We start from the raw sequence: 17,902 nt of genomic DNA on the forward strand, positions 1-17,902 counted from the left end.
GCTCAGTTCCTTCCTGTTGCTATCCTTGGGGGTGAACCTGTTGTGCCCCTCTGGCAAGATGTTCTGCTCCTGGACTAGCTGGGTGGTTCTGTCCCCTACACTCTCTGCAGGGATTGCAGCTGAAGGATTTCACCCCAGGCCTGTATGCCAGGCCTGAGCTGAGTCTGGAGGGGATAAGGTGGAGTAGTCTCTCCCACACACTTAGCAGTCCTGGACTAGGACTGGATCTGGGGTTTCCCAGAATGTGACAGAAATTCCTACTCTGTGGGCTGGGTGTGGGGGGGTACTACGAAGTGATGGGGTTGTCCCAAGAGGGTGTCACCCACGCTGCGCCTGGGCTGAGACCAGCAGGTCCTGTAGCTGGAAGCTCTCCCACACACTCACCGGGCCTGGGCTAGGACTGGGTCTGGGTGTTCCCGGAATGCAGCAGAAATTCCTACTCGGCAGGCGAGGTAGGGGAGGTGCTGCGGAGTGGTGAGGGGAGTCCCAAGGGGTGGAAGAGGGTCTCACCCGCGCTGAGCCTGGGCTGGGACCAGTAGGTCACACCAGTGCAGGGTACCTGGAAGCTCTCCCACACACTCACTGGGCCTGCGCTAGGACTGGGTCAGTCTTTATTATCTTGATGTATGATTCTTGTGTACCTAATTTGATCAGGAATGAAAGGATGAAGCATGAAGGGATGTTGAATTTTATCAAATACTTATCTTCTGTATCTATTATATAACTTTTAATCTTCAGTTTTTGATGTATTACATTTTGATGTATTAGTGTGTGTTTGCAACACATAATAAATGCTTTCCTCATGGGGCACTGGTATGTATCTCTTCTGCACCTTTTTTTTTTTCTGTATTTAGGACAGGGTCTACAGGGTCTCACTATGTAGGTCAGACTTGTAGTGATCCTCCTGTTTTCACCCTTCCAAGTGCTGGCATTACACGAGAGCACCACCATGCCATCTCAATTGCAGTCTCAGTGCACCCCGTGGGTGGGGCTGGCGTGGCACACCAGGATCAAACCCAGGCCCCTGTGCTTTGCCTAAGCAGGCAGTCAGTCTGCTGAGCTATCAGGCCGACCCTCATCTGCATCATTCTTGTACCCCTTCCCTTCCTCCCCACCCCTCCACCTTGAACCTCATCCCATACGCACGAGGTTAGCTCCCTGATTCCTATCATCTTTTATTTTGTTTCTCATACTTTGGGTTTCTCACATAAGCATGCAAGATTTAAGTTTGTGCATACCTTTATGGTCCCAAAGTACATCTGTTTTCCTACAAATAACTGAAGCGTATCCTGCTTTGCAGCTGAGTGGTTCCTTGCTGTGTGTGTGCACCACATTTTCTCAGTCTGTTCATGTGTTGAGAGATGCATATATCAGCCATTTCCAAGAGGTAGCTGCTGTGAGTTATGCTGGTATAGACATGGGTACAGATATATTGTTCAATTTGTCTTTAATTGTTTAGGGAAGATACCCAGAAGAGGCATATTTGGGTCAAATGGAATTTTTTTTTAAAATTTTATGAGGAATCCTCAGATTTATTCCCATGCTGGTTGTACTAGTTCATATTCCCAACACTAAGAAGTTTCTTTCTCTTCACAAACTCAGCAGCATTTTTCATCCATCTTCTAAAATTACCTTTATTCCTATAACTCTGATATTGGTTTCATTTTGACTCATCTAAGTGATTGGATCCAGCTTGCAAAGTGTCTGTCCTTAGGGTATCATTCCATGTGTATTATATCCACTGCATCTTCTATGTCTGACAGTCTGTGCTTGGATCAGTCAAGACAGCTAGTCATGCATCCTTCAAATTTTCATAGCTTGTATTTCTGTTTGCTTTCTTTTCATAATTTCTAATTATTTACCAAACTGGTCATTCATATCTTGTATTGTCTAGCTCAATTAGTTTATTTTTTCTTTCATTTGTCAAACATTTTATTGGTAAAATCCTTTATCTTGATAATAAAATCCTCTTGAAGCTCACACCTTATGAAGTTGCTTACATATTTCTTGAGTTCTCTCCAAACATCTGGACCATTTGGTTTTTGAGATCTTGCCTACAAAATACTTTAGTGTCCTTCAGACTAGCTTTTGAAGAGCTAATGGATTTTAAAGGAATTTTATTGCAATGCTTTGTTGTATTTCTATTGTTTTCATGCTGCAGGCAGTTAAGGTACAAAAATTCATTTCTGCTGTGCAGAGTTTGTGTCCCTGTGATACATCCTTGTCTTTAGTTGTTTTTGTATTTACTCCCCTCTTCTCCCTCCATTCAGCATATCTGTGGGCCTTATTAGTGTCCAACCCATGTCTGGGCACTTGGTCCCTAGCCCAACATAGAGAGGAGCAAATGAACAAAACTGATGTTGATGACACAAGGACAGACCAGATATTAGCATACAGCAAATACCACTGGCAGTGGTGAAAAAATCAGCAATAACAGAGTCAGAGAAAAACCAGATATTACATACCATAAAAACCAATAAAAGCTCCAACTATACTTTCATTATCAATAGAAAACTGCTATAATATAATATGGACACAAAGAAAAGCCAAGTATTAACATATAGTATGTTAAATGCAACAACTATTCTACCATAACAATAGAAAAGAATTCAACAATAGAGTTCAATCAACTAAAAAAATAAAATTTAATTGTAATAAAAATGGAGGGCGTGGACAGAGAAAAATAAAAACAGCAAAATTTGAGGAAAAAAAAAGATGTGATGGTGCAGAGAAAAGTCAGATAAGAGACTGGAAGTGGTGGTGCACACCTGTAATGCCAGTGCTTGGGAGGCTGAACACAGGAGGATCACTGTGAGTCCGATCTGTGTAGTGAGATCCTGTACTAAAATACATTAATAAAAAGAAGAAAAAAAGTCAGATAAAGAATCTAGTTGAAGCATTAAAAGAGTTAATAAATTAGGTTGAAGTAATAAAAAGAAAATATAAGGCAAGGAATAAAGAGCAAAATGAAGGAGAAAATAAGAGACGAAGAGGAAGAAAGAAGGGAAGGAAGGAAGGAAACGAAAGAGAGAAACAAAGGCCAAAAGCAATGAAAAAGAAACTCCTGTGTTGGGTGAATGATTTCTTTCCAGGGCCTGTGGCATTGGAACCCAGCAAGTGCGGGGGAGGGGCAGTGAGTCACTGCTAAGGCCTAGTGTGTTTCTGCACACACGAGCACATGTACACACATGCTGAGTTCTGTCTGCCTCTGTTTTGACCCTTGCTGTAAATCAGTGGTGTGATTTCTGCCTCAGGTCTGTACTCATTCCAGCTGCTCGGAATGTCTGTGCTCCTCTGTGTACCCTAAGCCACTGCTCTCCTCGACTGGCATATGGCCTGCAGGCTTAGGAGGTCCCCCTTGCTCCAAAGGCCCCTATGTCTATGCACCCCAGGATGTGGTTCACTTCAAGCTGAGGTAAGCTTCTGATCACATTGGCAGACAGAAAAGCAGCCATCCAAGTTCTGCACAAATGGGCAAACAACACCCAAGTTCTACAATGGACGCAAGCAGCAAGGGAGTGGGAAGCAAGCAGCTTACTGGAACTAAGGCCAGTCCTGTCAGACCCAGCCACACACAGTGGGCCTGGCTTCTCACCACACAGGGCAAGACCACTGCTTCCTTTTCTGGGAAAAGTGATCTGAGCTCCAACCACATAAGCTTCTCCGGGGAGCCCTGCCCCTTCTCCATCGCTCTCTCACCCGGTCACTGTGGAGAGGTACTCCAGAAACCCTAAGTGTAGTTGCTGTGAATTCTGGTTCATGGAGTTCAGTCTCAAGCCTTTTGCAAGATGAGTCGGATACTATCACTCCCAATATGGCAGGCACAACAGTAAATTTCTTCTCTAGCTCTAGCTTGCCAAGTGAGTCACTTTCAGAGTAGCACCACGCACAGTATTTGCAGATTATAACTGTGGGCTTTTCCTGGAGCCAGAGCTGTGAGTCTATTGTTTCACCCTGGGCCTGCTGGCTCTATGCTCACCCTAGTCAGCAGAGACAGGCTCTCCTGGGAGCTGGGTGGGCATACCAGCCTGCTTTCTCCTGTCCTCTGTATTTTCCCCATCTTGTCCGGATTCTCAGTAAGTTCTAGTTTTCCTGTCAGTGCTTTCTTGATTTCCAGAACTCTCTTTCCTAAGTGGCTGATTTTTAGGGGTCTGGATTACAAGTCCTGGAGAGGCTATGCTACTTGCCTTCTCTCCACTTCTTTCTATTCTCCCAGTATTGTTTCATCAACTGCGTATGTTGAACCCTCCTTGCATTCCTAGGATGAAATCAGCTTGGTCATGGGCATGATTTTTGATGACTTCAAAGTCTAGTAAAGTTTGGTAAACTGTCTGGTTCCAGGCTTTTCTTTGTTGGAAGACTTTTTATTGGTGATTCAATCTCATTATTTAATATTGGCCTATTCCAGAAACATATGCCTTCTTGACTTAATGTTGGTAGTGAGCTGTGTGTGCCTGTCTCATTCTTCTAGGGTTTCCAGTTTGTTAGCATACATCTCCACCATAATAGTCCCTAAGGGGCTGGGGAGATGCCTCAGTGGAGTAAGTGCTTCCCTGGCAAGCGCAAGGACCTGAGTTCAATCCCCAGTTCCGCCAAAAAAAAAAAAAAAAAAAAAAAAAAAAAGTCCCTAATAGTCTTTTATATTTCTGTGTTACTGGCTGTAACGTCACCTTTTCTCACTCTGGGTATTTGGGTATTCTCTCTCTTTGACATTTTGGTTAGTTTCCCTAAAGACTGATAGATTCTCTTCTTTTAAAAGAACCAACTCTGTTTCACTGATCTTTTTACTATTTGTCTTTATCTTGTTTTGTTTGGTCTCTTCATTTGTGTCTGCTCTTGTTTCCTAATCTGCTAATTTTATTTGGTTTGTTTTCACTTTTCTATGCTCTTTTTTTTTTAAATTTTTTTTTTATTTATTTGAGAGAGAGAGAGAGAGAGAGAGAGAGAGAGAGAGAGAGAGTGGTGTGTGTGCGGCCAGCTCAGCCCACCAGGGGGCGGGGCTGGCTGGCATGTGGTGCTGGGGGATTGAACCGCGGTCCCTGATGCTTTTCCAAGCTTGTTCTAAGTAGGTGCTTTAGACCACTGAGCCATCTCTCCAGCCCATATGCTCTTGAAATAAATCATTAATTTATTTGAAAACTATTTTATTGATGTTGGCATTTGTTTTAAACCTTCTCTTACTACGGCTTTTTTATATTCCATAAGTTTTGATTTATTGTATTTCCATTTTCATGTTTCAAGACATTTTTAAATTCATTATTCAATGACCCACTGTTCAAAAATGTGTTATTCAGTTTCCACGTACTTACATAACTTTTAAATTTCTTTTGCTGTTAATGTCCTATTTATTATCACAAAAAAATAGGATTTCAAATTTTAAAATTTTTAAAACTTGTTTAGTGACCTGATATAGTTGCTATCTTGATTCCACCAACGCTTGTTTGTGAACAATTCATTTCACAAACAGAAGCATTTGGCACAGGTTTTTGTTTGCAAACTCTGCACTGGATGACAAACATGACCATAGTCATCTTTCCTGCACAGACAATGAACATAGACATCTTTTCCAAAATCATGGAAGGATATTTGGAAGGACAATCATTACCAGACATTTCAAAAATATCAACTTTGTGTGTGTGTGTGTGGTACCAGGGATCTAACTCAGGACCTGCACGTGCCAGGCAAACTCTTACTCCACTGAGCTATTTCATTGCTCCCCCAACATCAACTTCTTTAGGCTCTATTGCTAGAGTAACATCAACTGTGGAATTTAATGGCTTTATTGGTAGTGGTGGCATCAGGCAATGAGGGGAACGGGCTATGGGGATGTGCCCTTGCAACTGTACTTGCTCTCCAGCCTGTCACTCCGGGTGGGTTCCCCCGCCCCCAGCTGTCACACGAGGCAAGCAGCTCCCCTCAATCAGGTCCTCCGTCATGACGTTTCTGCCTTGCCACAGCCTCAAGGAAATGGAGGCTCTAGCTGTGCTTTACTGAAATGAGCCAAGATCAAAATGCCAGGTGTTTTGTCACAGGAACAGAAGATAACACACGTGGTTTTTCAAATTTCTCTTATTGTTGTGTTGAGCTCTGCACACCTGGTGGACTGGCCACCTCTGCCTCTCCTGTGGGGTAGCCTCACAAGCAGTGGCCCCCAAAGGTGTGTCTTAGGGTGTTGGTCTGCAAGGCAGCTGGCTTTATTTCCAAGGGGCATGTAAAAGCAGTCTCCAAGCTTCTTTCACCGTGAGGACCTCAGGCACAGTGCGGGTGGTGATGGAGCCAGGGACCGAGCATTCTGCAGGCCACAGTTAGGATCCCAGCAGTGCTGGCACAGAGAGCAGCGGGCACAAGGAGCTCAGTGTGTGGTGAAACCAACAGTGGAAGTGATGGCCTGTCAGGTGCATGACTAATCCTGACTGCGGTGGTCCTGGGCCTCCAGAACTTGCCCGGCAGCCCCTGCAAGGCTGAGGGTCTAAAGAAGTTGTCCTCTGTCCAGCCAGTGGTGTGAGCCCATGCAGGGGAGCAGGACCCACGGTGCTCCCCACTGCTGCTGTGGTGGCAGTGCCCGTGCAGCAGCAGGACCTCAGCCTGAGCTGGGCAGAACCACACTCTGCACCCTTGGCCACACGTAATCCAGGCAGGGCACTGCAGGAACCACAGTTTGCTCCCCACGAGTTAGTTTAGGTCTAGAGTGACCCCAAAAGGTCACCTGGGTCTGGAAGGTGACTGGACCATTATGGGGGTGCTCTGCTCAAGAGTGAATTAATCACACAATATTTTTCCATAAATTGCCACAGTAGCATCAGGTCTAAGTGATAGCTAACTAAGCTACCTGGTGGCTCAGTAAACTACCAAGACCAAGTTCTACCAAAAATAAACGAGATATTACCAAATGAGTTTTGGACTGACTTTCAGACTCAACCACAGGAGGGCAGAGTGTTACTGCAGGGATCAAGTGAACAGCATCCATCCTATTCCTGTGTGATTATTCCCACACTGCATACGGGCTGAAAACCCCAATTCAGTGGGTCTGGGCAAAAGCCACAAATCTACTTTTAGAGAGTGATCTAGGATATTTTCCGGCAAGTTAAGGAAACACCTTAAGGTTCAAGTGAAAGGATTCGCTGCCACACAGCGCTCACACACACAACTCCTGAGGTGATGAAAGACCACTGAGGTGACTCTAGTGTCCTGGCTATCCAGTCCATGTTGCACCAGGCAGGAGGAAGTGCAGGCTTCCCCTACCGTCTACAATGACTACGAGAGACACAGCAAGGGCCACAGGAACTGCCGGAGTGCTGTCCCAAAGGAACAGTCCTAGTCCAACACCTCTCTGGGTAGAGCCTGGCCCACCGCCGCAGGTTAAGTGTCAGTCACTATAATCGTAACTAGTTTCCATAAACCAGTCAGAGCGTATAAGAACACTGAAGTGGGGATACAAGCAGCATATTACATATACTGCAATCTGTGTATTAAAATGTGGTAAAATAAAAATAAATAAAATAAAATGTGGTAAAATATTGTAAAAATGGCCACAAGTGCGCTCTGCCCACTCTTAACAAAATAACTTTGTTCTTCTTATCAAGAGGTAAGATTTCTTCCTCCATCTCCGGGACCTGGATTTCCCCAACACAACACAGCAGAAATCACATGATGGCACATACATCAAACTACTATGCGACTCTGACCTGCACCTCTCAGAACGCGGCCAGGCAGTCTGCTCACCATCTGGAGTGCAGAGGGAGAGTCCTGGCCACTAAGGCACTGTCAGTGCAGGAGGACACCTGAGACCTTCCAGCCTCGGTCCTAGCAGCCTGAGGATTGCTACTTGCGTAACTAAATCAAGGCGAGAACAGCAGCAGAATGGTCTGAGTACCGGCAACTGACAGAACCCTGAGGAGGGACAAGTGGTCGTCAGACCCTGGCTGTTTTGTCTGAGTGCAGGAACGGAGCCCAGGGCCTCGTGCACACAGCCAAGCACTGCTGTGAGCTCCATCCCAGCCTGACCTTGCTGCGGGCGTGGGGCACTGCACAGAACACGACGGGGTGAGAATGCACAGAGAAGGCAAAGAGGACTGAGTCGTTTATTCAAACATAAAACAAGACACTACATGATTGAAAAAATTTTTTTCTTTTTTTTTGGTGGAACCAGGGATTGAACTCAGGTCCTTTGTGCTTGCCAGAGAAGCGCTTATTCTACTGAGCCATCTCCCCGGCCCCTACATGATTGAAAATTTGAGAGCAGAAACAAAACTGAATAGTAAATGGGAAAAACAAATTGTAAAATCCTGAACCAATTCGACATTTAACTATCAAAAGTCATTAACTTTTAATTTTCAATATAAGTGCTTCATTTTTACATTCACAAAACTAATTACAGTGCAGTTAAGACTGTGAGTCTCCCTATTAAAGCTTCATTTTATCTGTTCAGTGAAGCTGTTTCAGATCACCAACGAGCTGCAGGGAAGGCTTCCCCAGACACATGCTCGCTTGGACCTTGTGGTGAGCAGGGAGGGCGTGGGCTGGGAAATGAGCATGGAGTCATGTACTTTGAGCCCTTTAGCAATTAGAAAACACTACTGTGCTCGGAGATGAGCTCCACAGGGATACCAAGATTAAGAGTAAGGTTTGCATTGTTAAAGTTATAGAGTTATAGACTTGCATTGCTGAGGCTTAAGATTGCATAATTGTGCATTCACTTAATTCTCATTGCTACTGCAGTAGTGAAACCCTAAAAGTGTTCTACGCGCTCTGGCAGAATAACGTGAGAGCGCGCGACTCTACCCACTCCCACAGTTCCAAGCTGCCTTCCAGTCAACGTGCCGCTCCTCCCTTCACGCCGTGTTGCCAAGTGCTCATTCCTAAAGATGAGCAGCTGTCATCAGCTGCATCATGTCATGGAAAGCAAGAAAGATCTGCTCAACGAGCTCTTCTGCGTCAGTCTCCGGACAAGACTTCCAGGCTGAGCAGGCCACAACGAACCTGTGGAGCACAGAGTGCGAGCGATTACACAAAGGCCCCAACTGCAACACCGGACAGCTGGGTGCTTCCTCAGCCTCACTGTTGAGGTGAGATTTCGCTGGCATTAGACACGTGTAACACGAGACAAAAGACGAGGCTGCATCAACAGGGAACTGCTGTAATCTACTAGACAATATGCTGAGGATAATAAGGAACAAAAAGAGTCCAAGAGTGCTCTGGAAGAAGGTTTTATGTTCAAAAGAAAACAATCAAAATGCTTCTTCCTAAAGTCACTGGAGTGGGTTGTAATATGAACTGATGTTAATGTTTGTAATGAAATTTCAACTGGTTTTATTTTATTTATTTATTTATTTTTGCGGAACCCAGGATTGAACTCAGGCCCTTGTGCTCACCAGGCAAGTGCTTATTCTACTGAGCCATCTCCCCAGTCCCTCAACTGGTTTTAAAGAAAGTATATTTGAACAGCATTTAAAAACAAAACTAGAGGTGGCTGCTTTCGAGCTTGAGTTGTTTTCCTGGGTTCCAAGTCCTGGATCACAGAGGAAAAAGATTTACCAACAGCGTGAATCAAGAAAAGCTAGCCAGACTTCAGGCTCAGGTCTGGACAGGGGCCAGAGTACAGCTCGTGGAAAGAAGGTGGTGTATAGAACAGCTATAACTGACAAAAAAAAGCTTCCGAGTTCTCCGAAAAAACTGGCAGCAAATATAGCTGGCACTGAAGAGGTGAACGTGGGACAATGGGTCAGAAATCATCTCAGCAACCCCGAAGTCCAAGCCTCCCTCTCTGCTAACAGCTTCACGATTACTGCTCAGGCAGCAGCCAAACCAATCACAGAAATGCTTCCCGGAATACTATTACATCGGCTTGGTGCTGATGACTTGTGACAGCTTCACAAGTCTTACTTAGGAAATGAGCTGGACAGTTCCCACGACAAGTGCGGGACAGCAGATCACTAAGCCAGAGGACAAGGGCAAGGAGGATGGCGATGTCCCTGATCGTGTAGAAAAGTTTCATGAAGCATCAGAAAATGAAGCCAACTAAATCTTTTCTGGTTTTTGGAAGCTGGCATAGACTAGATTAACAAATCAGCTCTGTGGTTCCAAAGTTTTACCAATACGGAGAATATCATTGTTACTAGTTCAGTAATATAATATTTTGTATATTAATAATGCTGTTTGTTCAGCATTTTTCAGTCATTTGATTTTGCATTTTGCGCTTCCTAACAAGATCTATTCTTTTGGTCAAAATATGAAGTACTGGTGCAGCTTGAGGATGAAGGGTTTGATTCTTGGGGTTTTTTTAGGGGGTAATTTGGGTATACATATGTATATGTATGCGTGTGGCTGTGTGTACACAATGGAGAACAGTTTGGAAAACAGTTCTATTTATCCTCTTCTTTCCCTCAGTAGAAATAAAACAAATCTTTACCAAAAAACAAAACAAACGAACAAAAAAACCAAAACAAAACTAGAAACTAATAAGAAGTGAGAAGAGTTATTTCTGGAAGAAGTAAAAAAAAAAGGTCATTTAGGACCAAGCCACACCCTCTGCCATCTCCTCAGGGATCCCTTCCTGGAGAAGTCCCAGATCTGGCCAGTGAGACAGTGATCGAGAAACAGAATCAGAGAAAAGCCTGCTTTCAGGGCCTCAGAGTCAAGGACCTGGCCACCAGCTTTCGGGGCACCAGCAGCGCCCTTTCCAGAATGCTAGGTTTGCACAAAGTACAGGGGTAGAGCTCAGAAGCTGCGTGCACCGGGCAACGCACGGTCATGCGTGCAATTTCCACTTCCCTGTAGTAACACAAAATCCTGTCCCCAGCATGGGCTGCGGACCACAAAGAGCCCAGCGGAAGCCTGCACTGCCCAAGGACAGCGCGACGGCGCCCAGGTCGCTTCGCACCTGGTGAATCTGTGAACACACAGAGCCCTGCAGGGCCCTGCCTGGTTTCTGCCTAGTAAGTGGTGGTCAATTTTCCAGCTATACTGTGCATGGGATTTGCAAGTATTCAGGCAGAATCTAAATGTTTCTTCCCATAGATTAACACTTCCTATTTAAGTGTTAGGTTTTTATAATTCAGTTATCCTTCTAAATTACATAAATCATCTTTCCTACTTGCAGACTGTTCAGAAAAGAAACACAGTACCAATAAACAATGAAAAATACTTCACTCCTTGAAGAAGTTATCTTTGTCTATCACATTAATAAAAATATTTTATAAAGCCTAGAGGTGGTAATGGTGTGATGAGTGAAAAAGGATGCATTTATAATGTGACACATAATTTCAATGATGGAGAAGCAGTTAGGAAAGTTATGGAGGACTGCAGATTACTCCTAAAAGCCAATTGAAAATCACTCAGCCTTAAAAATATGTTAAAGCATAGTTGTTAAGGTTTGTGTGTAGTTGTCCCACCAAAGCCTCATGCAGTCATTGGGGTGTGGTTCTAGAGTTCGTGATTGAATCACGACCCAAGGCTGGGCTCATGGGTCTGAGTAGTACTAGGATTATGGGTGTGAGTGCTCCACTCACCCTGGGTGGACAGCCAGAAGGCAACAGAAGGAAGGGAGAAAGCCTTGCTTCTGCCACTGCTGCCCTTACCCCTCCCTCCTGCTCTTGCTGTTCTGCTGCCCTATGCCACCATGCGCCACTCTGCCTGGGAGCCAGCTGAGTGCGGACTGAAACCTCCACAAACTGTGAGCTAAATAAACCTTTTCTTTCTTGATTTTGGGTGTTGGATATTTTGTCCCGGCACTAACAGAAAAGTAACTGAGACAATAGTGGCACTAGAAACTGCTTGAACAGTGAGAAGAAAATCACAAAAAAGGACACAAAATTAGGATTTAAAAATCATGTACATTACTGTTATCATACAGTAACAATAATAATCTTGTACCTGTGTGGACAGGCAGCTAACTTTTCCTGTTTTTCATACTTTACAAAATTTTTACAGTGATAATATGCAGTGGACCCTTGAGTTTTGAACTCAATTCATTGCCAAGGGCTGACTGGAGCTCAGGTTGTCAAATGAAGGCTCGGGCTCCTCTATGTGACCTTCAAAGTCTCCAGTCCACACATCACAGATCTCAGTGTCCTCAGAGAGACACTGGTCCAGGATTTCTCAATTAACCCCACCCAGAAAAGGATGTTGTCAAGCTCCTTCCAGAACTTTTTAGGGCTAAATCTGTGTCTGAGACCATTTGGAAGCACAAGCAGCCAGCATTCAGGTCCTAGCTCAAAACTCCAGTTGTAAGTTAAGACTAAAATTCCAGTCATGAGTCAAGCTGCTCATGTATCAAGCAGGTGTAACTCGAGAGTCCACTGACTACATTTACAATGCTACTTAAAGGAAATTTTCTTTTCATCACACAATTTTCAAGTTTAACAATGGAAGGAAAGGAAAACCATTCCAGCCAATTTCTAGGTGTGCTGCCTGAAAACTACTGTGGGTACTTCTGTAGCAACATCTCACAGACATGCACCTCTCGGTCTAGGAGCTACAAACCCATGCACCCAGCCTCCCAGAAACACAGCCTTTCCACCAGGGACAGTGAGCACCTCCCCAAACCAACAAAGGAAACACAGGTCTTGGCTCCTCCTTACCTGCTTCAGACCAGCTCCCCAGTCCTCCTCACCCCGAGAAATAAACGTACCACCTGAACTTCTGATCCCACATCCCATCAATCCCTTTGGCTTCTCTAACTCACTATCAGCAGCCCAAGTCCAGGTACGGTGGTGCTCGCCTGTAATACCAGCACTGGGGAGGCTGAAAACAAGAGGATCACTATGAGCTCAGGCTGCGTAGTGAGACCCTGCACTAAATACATTAAAAAAAAAAAAAAAAAAAAACCTATCAGCACCCCTGCCAGAGATATCAGCTCAGCTGAAGGCAAACTGCCCTCAAGATCCCAGGTGTCCAAGAGGGGTGGGGCCTTGAAGAAAGACCAGATGCCAGGAGCCGCCCTCCAGGACCAAAGGCTACAGAGCAGGGTAGGTATGACACTCAGAGGCTGCCCCTCTGCTGTTTTCCTCTTTGCCCACTTGCTGTGCCGCAAGTCATTGCCAAATGGGTGGCCTGATCCAAAAGCCCAAACCAGCCTCTTCCCTTACAAATTACAGCATCTGTGTATTAATAGCAAATGGACACTACTGAGACACCTCCTCACTTCCCTTGTCTAACCACAACACTGCCCAGCCAATGTACTCCCAGGGAGCAGCCCAGGATCCTCTTACATATAAGTAAAACAAGTCACTTCTGGGCTTAAAATGTGCCAAATACTTGCCAGTATTCCTAGTAGAAAACCCAAAACTCCCTATCGTGTCACAAGGTTCTACTCAGATTTTACCACGCCACCCACAACAGTGTCTCCAGGGTGTTTTTGTTGTTTTCTTCTAAGCTCTCCAGATGGTTCTGATGTGCACCTGGGGCTGACAACACAGGCTCTCTCCGAACTCCTCCATCACTGGGCCTCGACTGCCAAGGACAGCTCGCCTGCCCCTCTGCCTCGCGTGTGCCAATGCCTTAGCTATCCTACGACCTGCACGGTTTTGTTGACAAAGTTATTCTGAAAACATTTACTGGGTACAATACAGGTACAGGTTGTTATGTAGTTGGGATATAACAGACATGGTTCCTATGTGGTTTACCTGTATCCAAGGGAAGGAAGACAGGTAATGCACTGAACATGCATGCATACATGTATACATACACACAGACTCACACAGGACAGTTATCAGTGCTATAAAAAAAGGCATAGGGCACAGGGGAGGAAGAGAAATGCTGTCCCAAAGGATCACAGAGTGCCTCTCAGATGGGCAATGCCAGAACAGACTCCTGCATGAGGTAAGGTGGTGGCCCCTGCAAGTGTCTCCAGAAGACCAGCTGAGGGGCTTGCTCACAACACTCAAGGCCCAAGACTCTAGTGAGGCTGGAGCAGAGGGAAAGGCCAAGTTGAAGGAGAAAGTCGGAAATGGAGCCGAGCTCGAGCTGTGGGGTCTCCCAGGAAGACTTCATTTAGCCACTGAGGGGTCTCTGAAGAGTGAAGAGCAACACCCCCTGACTTGTCTTCAGAAGGCTCAGCAGGACTTCTGTACAGAGGTGTGGCGGGCAAGAGCCTGCTGTGAGACCGAAGAGGGACGGGGGCTGACTCGGCTCAGCGGTAGCAGCTAACAGGAAGCAGCAACCAGAGCTGCCTTGCGCTCTGTGGGATTAGCTCCTCTCCCTCTGAGGTCCACTGCTGCCCCACTCCCAGGGCCTGCCCTTGGCCCCAGGGGACCACACTGCCCACACCCTACCAGCTGGTCTCTGTCACATGGCAGCCTGCTTGCTTCTCCACAGCACTTCTCAGTGGTCAGGACCACCCTGCTCCTCTGCCCGTGTCTGATCTGCAGGAGAGGAGGCTCTGTCTGTCTTCATCCTTCACTCTCACAGCAATGCCCCAGTGTACCAAATTCCCCGAGGATTCTACAGGAGTGAGTGGAAGTCTCCCTGGATCCTCACAGGTGCACTGAGGTGTGTGCGGCTGGAACCCAGTCACTGCTACTCTTCAGGGAAGTTGACAATGTTCACGTATGTGCTATAGTAAAGAGTTAAAACTTATTTATTTACTGGTGGAACCAGGGATTGAACTCAGGCCCTTGCACTTGCCAGGCAAGCACTTATTCTATTGAGTCATCTCATCGGCCCTTAGTAAAGATTTTAGACTTTGACCCTATTTATGAAAAAGACTCTTCTTTATCATGTACCTTGTATTTGCATATTAATGGGAACACACTGAGCACTATGGGAAAGCACCACCCGCTGGCACAGCCACCTGCACTAACTGCAACAGACACATGGGAGCCGAGGATGGTTCTGGAACACTGCTGCTGCTGACAACATCTTTTAAAAAGGAGAAGTACAAAAACACTATGCTCAAAACTGAACTATGTCGTGCATACTTCATTCTAATTTCTCATGCTCCATCTGAGGTGCTGCATCACTACGCTCCGCTATGCAGAGCCTGTGGAAACAGGGCGGAATGTACTTACAAACTTCATCTGAGCTAAACCATAAAATGCTTTCTACTGGAAGATCAAAATACACAATAAATGTTTAATCCCCCTCAAGTCCTTCCCCGTGCCTTGACCACACTCATTGCATCATTCTTGCCACTTCCGGAAGCAGCTCTGGGGAGTTCCTAGTCTTGAGAATATTTCTGAGGTGTCACTGAAAACGTGGGGAGCACTGCTGCCCAGCGCCACCACGGCCAAGCAGGCTATCACGCCATGACGGCGCATTCCCACCCAGCTCATTCACTGGATCTGGCACATCCGACCACTGGCTTTTTCCAGAGTTAAAATGACCATAAAAGGGAAATGTTTCAAACTGATTAGGACACCCAAGCAGCCATGACAGTGCAACTAAAGTCCCTTAGGAAAGAGGACTTCAGAACTGCTTCAGAAAGGGGCAGGAATGATGGGGTAGTAAGAAGTGAGACAGAGATTTTTCCGAGGGGACTCACAGCAATGTAAGCTTTACTATAATACAACTTTTAAAAAATGTCAACATTCACTGCAGTTTTTGATCTCAACTCTCATGTTAAACAATGTACTGGTTTTGAGGCTAAAGATATGATCCTGGGAACAACCTGAAACAGTGTTTTGAATTAAAACCTCTACAGGGGGGCTGGTGAGATGGCTCAGTGGTCTAAAGCACCTACTTAGAACAAGCTAAGCAAAGCGCAGGGACCACAGTTCAATCCCCAGCACCACATGCCAGGCAGCCCCGCCCCCTGGTAGGCTGAGCTGGCCACACACACACACACACACACACACATAAATAAAATTAAAAAAATAAATAAATAAAGATAAAACCTCTACAGGACTGATTTTGTGTCTGAAAAGCAGGAAAGAAAAATACAATACATATTAAATGTCTAAGTTCTAGTAGTCAACAATAGCTACTACATAGCAAGTGACAGATAACAACATGATTAGAATTACGGTGTAGAAAATCATTCAGACAACAAATGTGGTACCGTTCTGAGTCTACCTAGTAAGCACAGGACAGCAGCCTCACCTGTCATCTCTGATGTGGTAGAAAAAGCCGTATCCATTGCGCACCATGGGGACCACCACTCCCTGGATTCTTAAGTAACCAACCAGACTTGTTGAGAGGACAAAATTCCCACCGCCTCCACTGCACAGCACAAGAAAGGGGTCATTTAGGCCAACTGATGCTGAAATTGTTTCTGAAGCATTTTCAGCTCTGGCACAAGTATAAAGCACTACACTACATTACCTTCGGGAGAAAAGTGGGTCTGTGAAGAGCTCTGGGACCGGAAGACCTTCCTCCTTTGCTGTGAGCAAAAGACCTAAAAGGTGACGGTCAAACCCTGCAACAGAACCCCATATCTGCGGTCAAAAAACATTCTCAACGTGTTCTTCTCATGACAGAATAATTCCAGCACACATACCTTTCCCAGAAGAACATTCTTTCATCATTTTGTTATGCTTTGCAAAAGCCTGTAGCATCTTTTGCTGCCGCTCAAAAAGCTGTGTTAAAGATTAAGATGATTGCATGTCAATACACACCAAGAAACCAAGTTCAGTAAAAACTGCACAAAACCCATCTAAGCAGAGAGCAGCTAAGCTCGCGATGACGAGCATTTGGGACGTCTGGGAGAGGAGAGATTTCCAGAAACCCATGGTGTGCGCCACTGTGTGTTTACTCAGTTTTCCTACCGCCTTTCTTTCCCCATGTGCTTGCTTTCTGACTGATTTTTTTTTTCTCTGTTTTGTTTTTTTCTGGAAAAGGAAAATGAGAATGTGCAGGCAGTGCTCAAAGAGTGACAAACGTAGTGACAAAAACAACTGGGACCTCAAAACTGAACAGTAATTACAAAAGTAACAACATGAAAATAAAATGTGTTTGACCAAGTTCATCAAAACTAAAATGACAGCAAAACCCAAAACAACAGCAAGCAAGAACTGTCTAAACACTTGAAAAAGCAAAAACCGCAAAACAAAACCTGTACACCTGTTCTGGTCCTGGTGCTTTCTGAGAACCAGAATCCATATTTCAGAAACAGCCCCTGAAGAAATGCTTCCCTCCCGAGGCTTGAGGAAGAGCCCCGCTGTCCTCGGTGTCACTCAACACGCACATCAGTCGGGCTCACGGAGCCAAGTATGAAGACACTGCCCAGAAACTGGCACGAACAGGCTGCTTTCTCCAGGCCTGTGTTTCTTTTGCTGTTGTTTGTTTTTTCAGCTTTTTGACAAAAACCACACATACGCAGATGTGCAACCTGATATCCGGGTAAACACAGACACCGTGAAAAGTCACCGCAGCAAGCTGGGTGGCAGGCTCATCGTCGTCTCGTGCAACTACCGCTTCTTTTCTTTTTCCCTTCGCGAGCTCTCTGCTTCTCAGTCTTTCCAAGCACATGCTTCACTGACAAATGAACACACATGTGCTTTGGAAACTTCAGAAAACAAAACGTTTCCAAGCATTTCAATGACCCAGGATTCCTTGAGAACAATAAAACCAATCTGGGAGCCTCCCCTCGGGGACACTCACGCTGGCAGAAGGGTCTTGCATGGCCTGGCACCACCTGACGGCCTCCATGGTGCACGGCCGCATCGTCTCTGTGCGGCCGTGATAGAAGTATCTCGTCATCGCTGTCTCGTAGCAGCAGCCAGGGCTACGACAACACAAAGAGTGTGTCATTAAGAACCACTCTGACATCATCACAAACACATCAAACCGATGAAGCTGGCTTTATTCAGAGACTGAGACCTCCAACACAGGCTCAAGTCAAAACTTGCACTTAAGAATGATTTTCAGGGGCTGGAGAGATGGCTCAGTGGTCTAAAGCACCTACTTGAAACAAGCTTGGCAAAGCACAGGGACCATGGTTCGATCCCCAGCACCACATGCCAGCCAG

General features: G+C 45.5%; 1 protein-coding gene across 7 annotated transcripts in view; it reads right to left on the minus strand.

Moving 5' to 3' along the window:
* Positions 1-8,222: 8,222 nt before the first annotated feature.
* Crot (carnitine O-octanoyltransferase) overlaps positions 8,223-17,902 on the minus strand; it is a 38,906-nt gene continuing 29,226 nt past the window's right edge. For 4 of the 7 annotated variants that reach the window (XM_023717932.1, XM_023717933.1, XM_023717935.1 and 1 more), the window contains exons 13-18: positions 17,536-17,659; positions 16,433-16,511; positions 16,258-16,351; positions 16,036-16,155; positions 14,721-14,856; positions 12,824-14,360 (exon numbers count right to left, since the gene is read on the minus strand). In XM_023717932.1, the coding sequence (XP_023573700.1) occupies positions 14,142-14,360; positions 14,721-14,856; positions 16,036-16,155; positions 16,258-16,351; positions 16,433-16,511; positions 17,536-17,659 (772 nt within the window). In that variant the 3' untranslated portion in view covers positions 12,824-14,141. Of the gene's footprint in view, positions 8,980-12,823; positions 14,552-14,720; positions 14,857-16,035; positions 16,156-16,257; positions 16,352-16,432; positions 16,512-17,535; positions 17,660-17,902 lie in introns of those variants that run through there. The other 3 variants (XM_023717936.1, XM_023717937.1, XM_004633575.2) reach the window with 3 other exon arrangements.

Source organism: Octodon degus, unplaced genomic scaffold (assembly GCF_000260255.1).
Source record: "Octodon degus isolate 3935 unplaced genomic scaffold, OctDeg1.0 scaffold00056, whole genome shotgun sequence".
NCBI classification, from domain to species: domain Eukaryota; kingdom Metazoa; phylum Chordata; class Mammalia; order Rodentia; family Octodontidae; genus Octodon; species Octodon degus.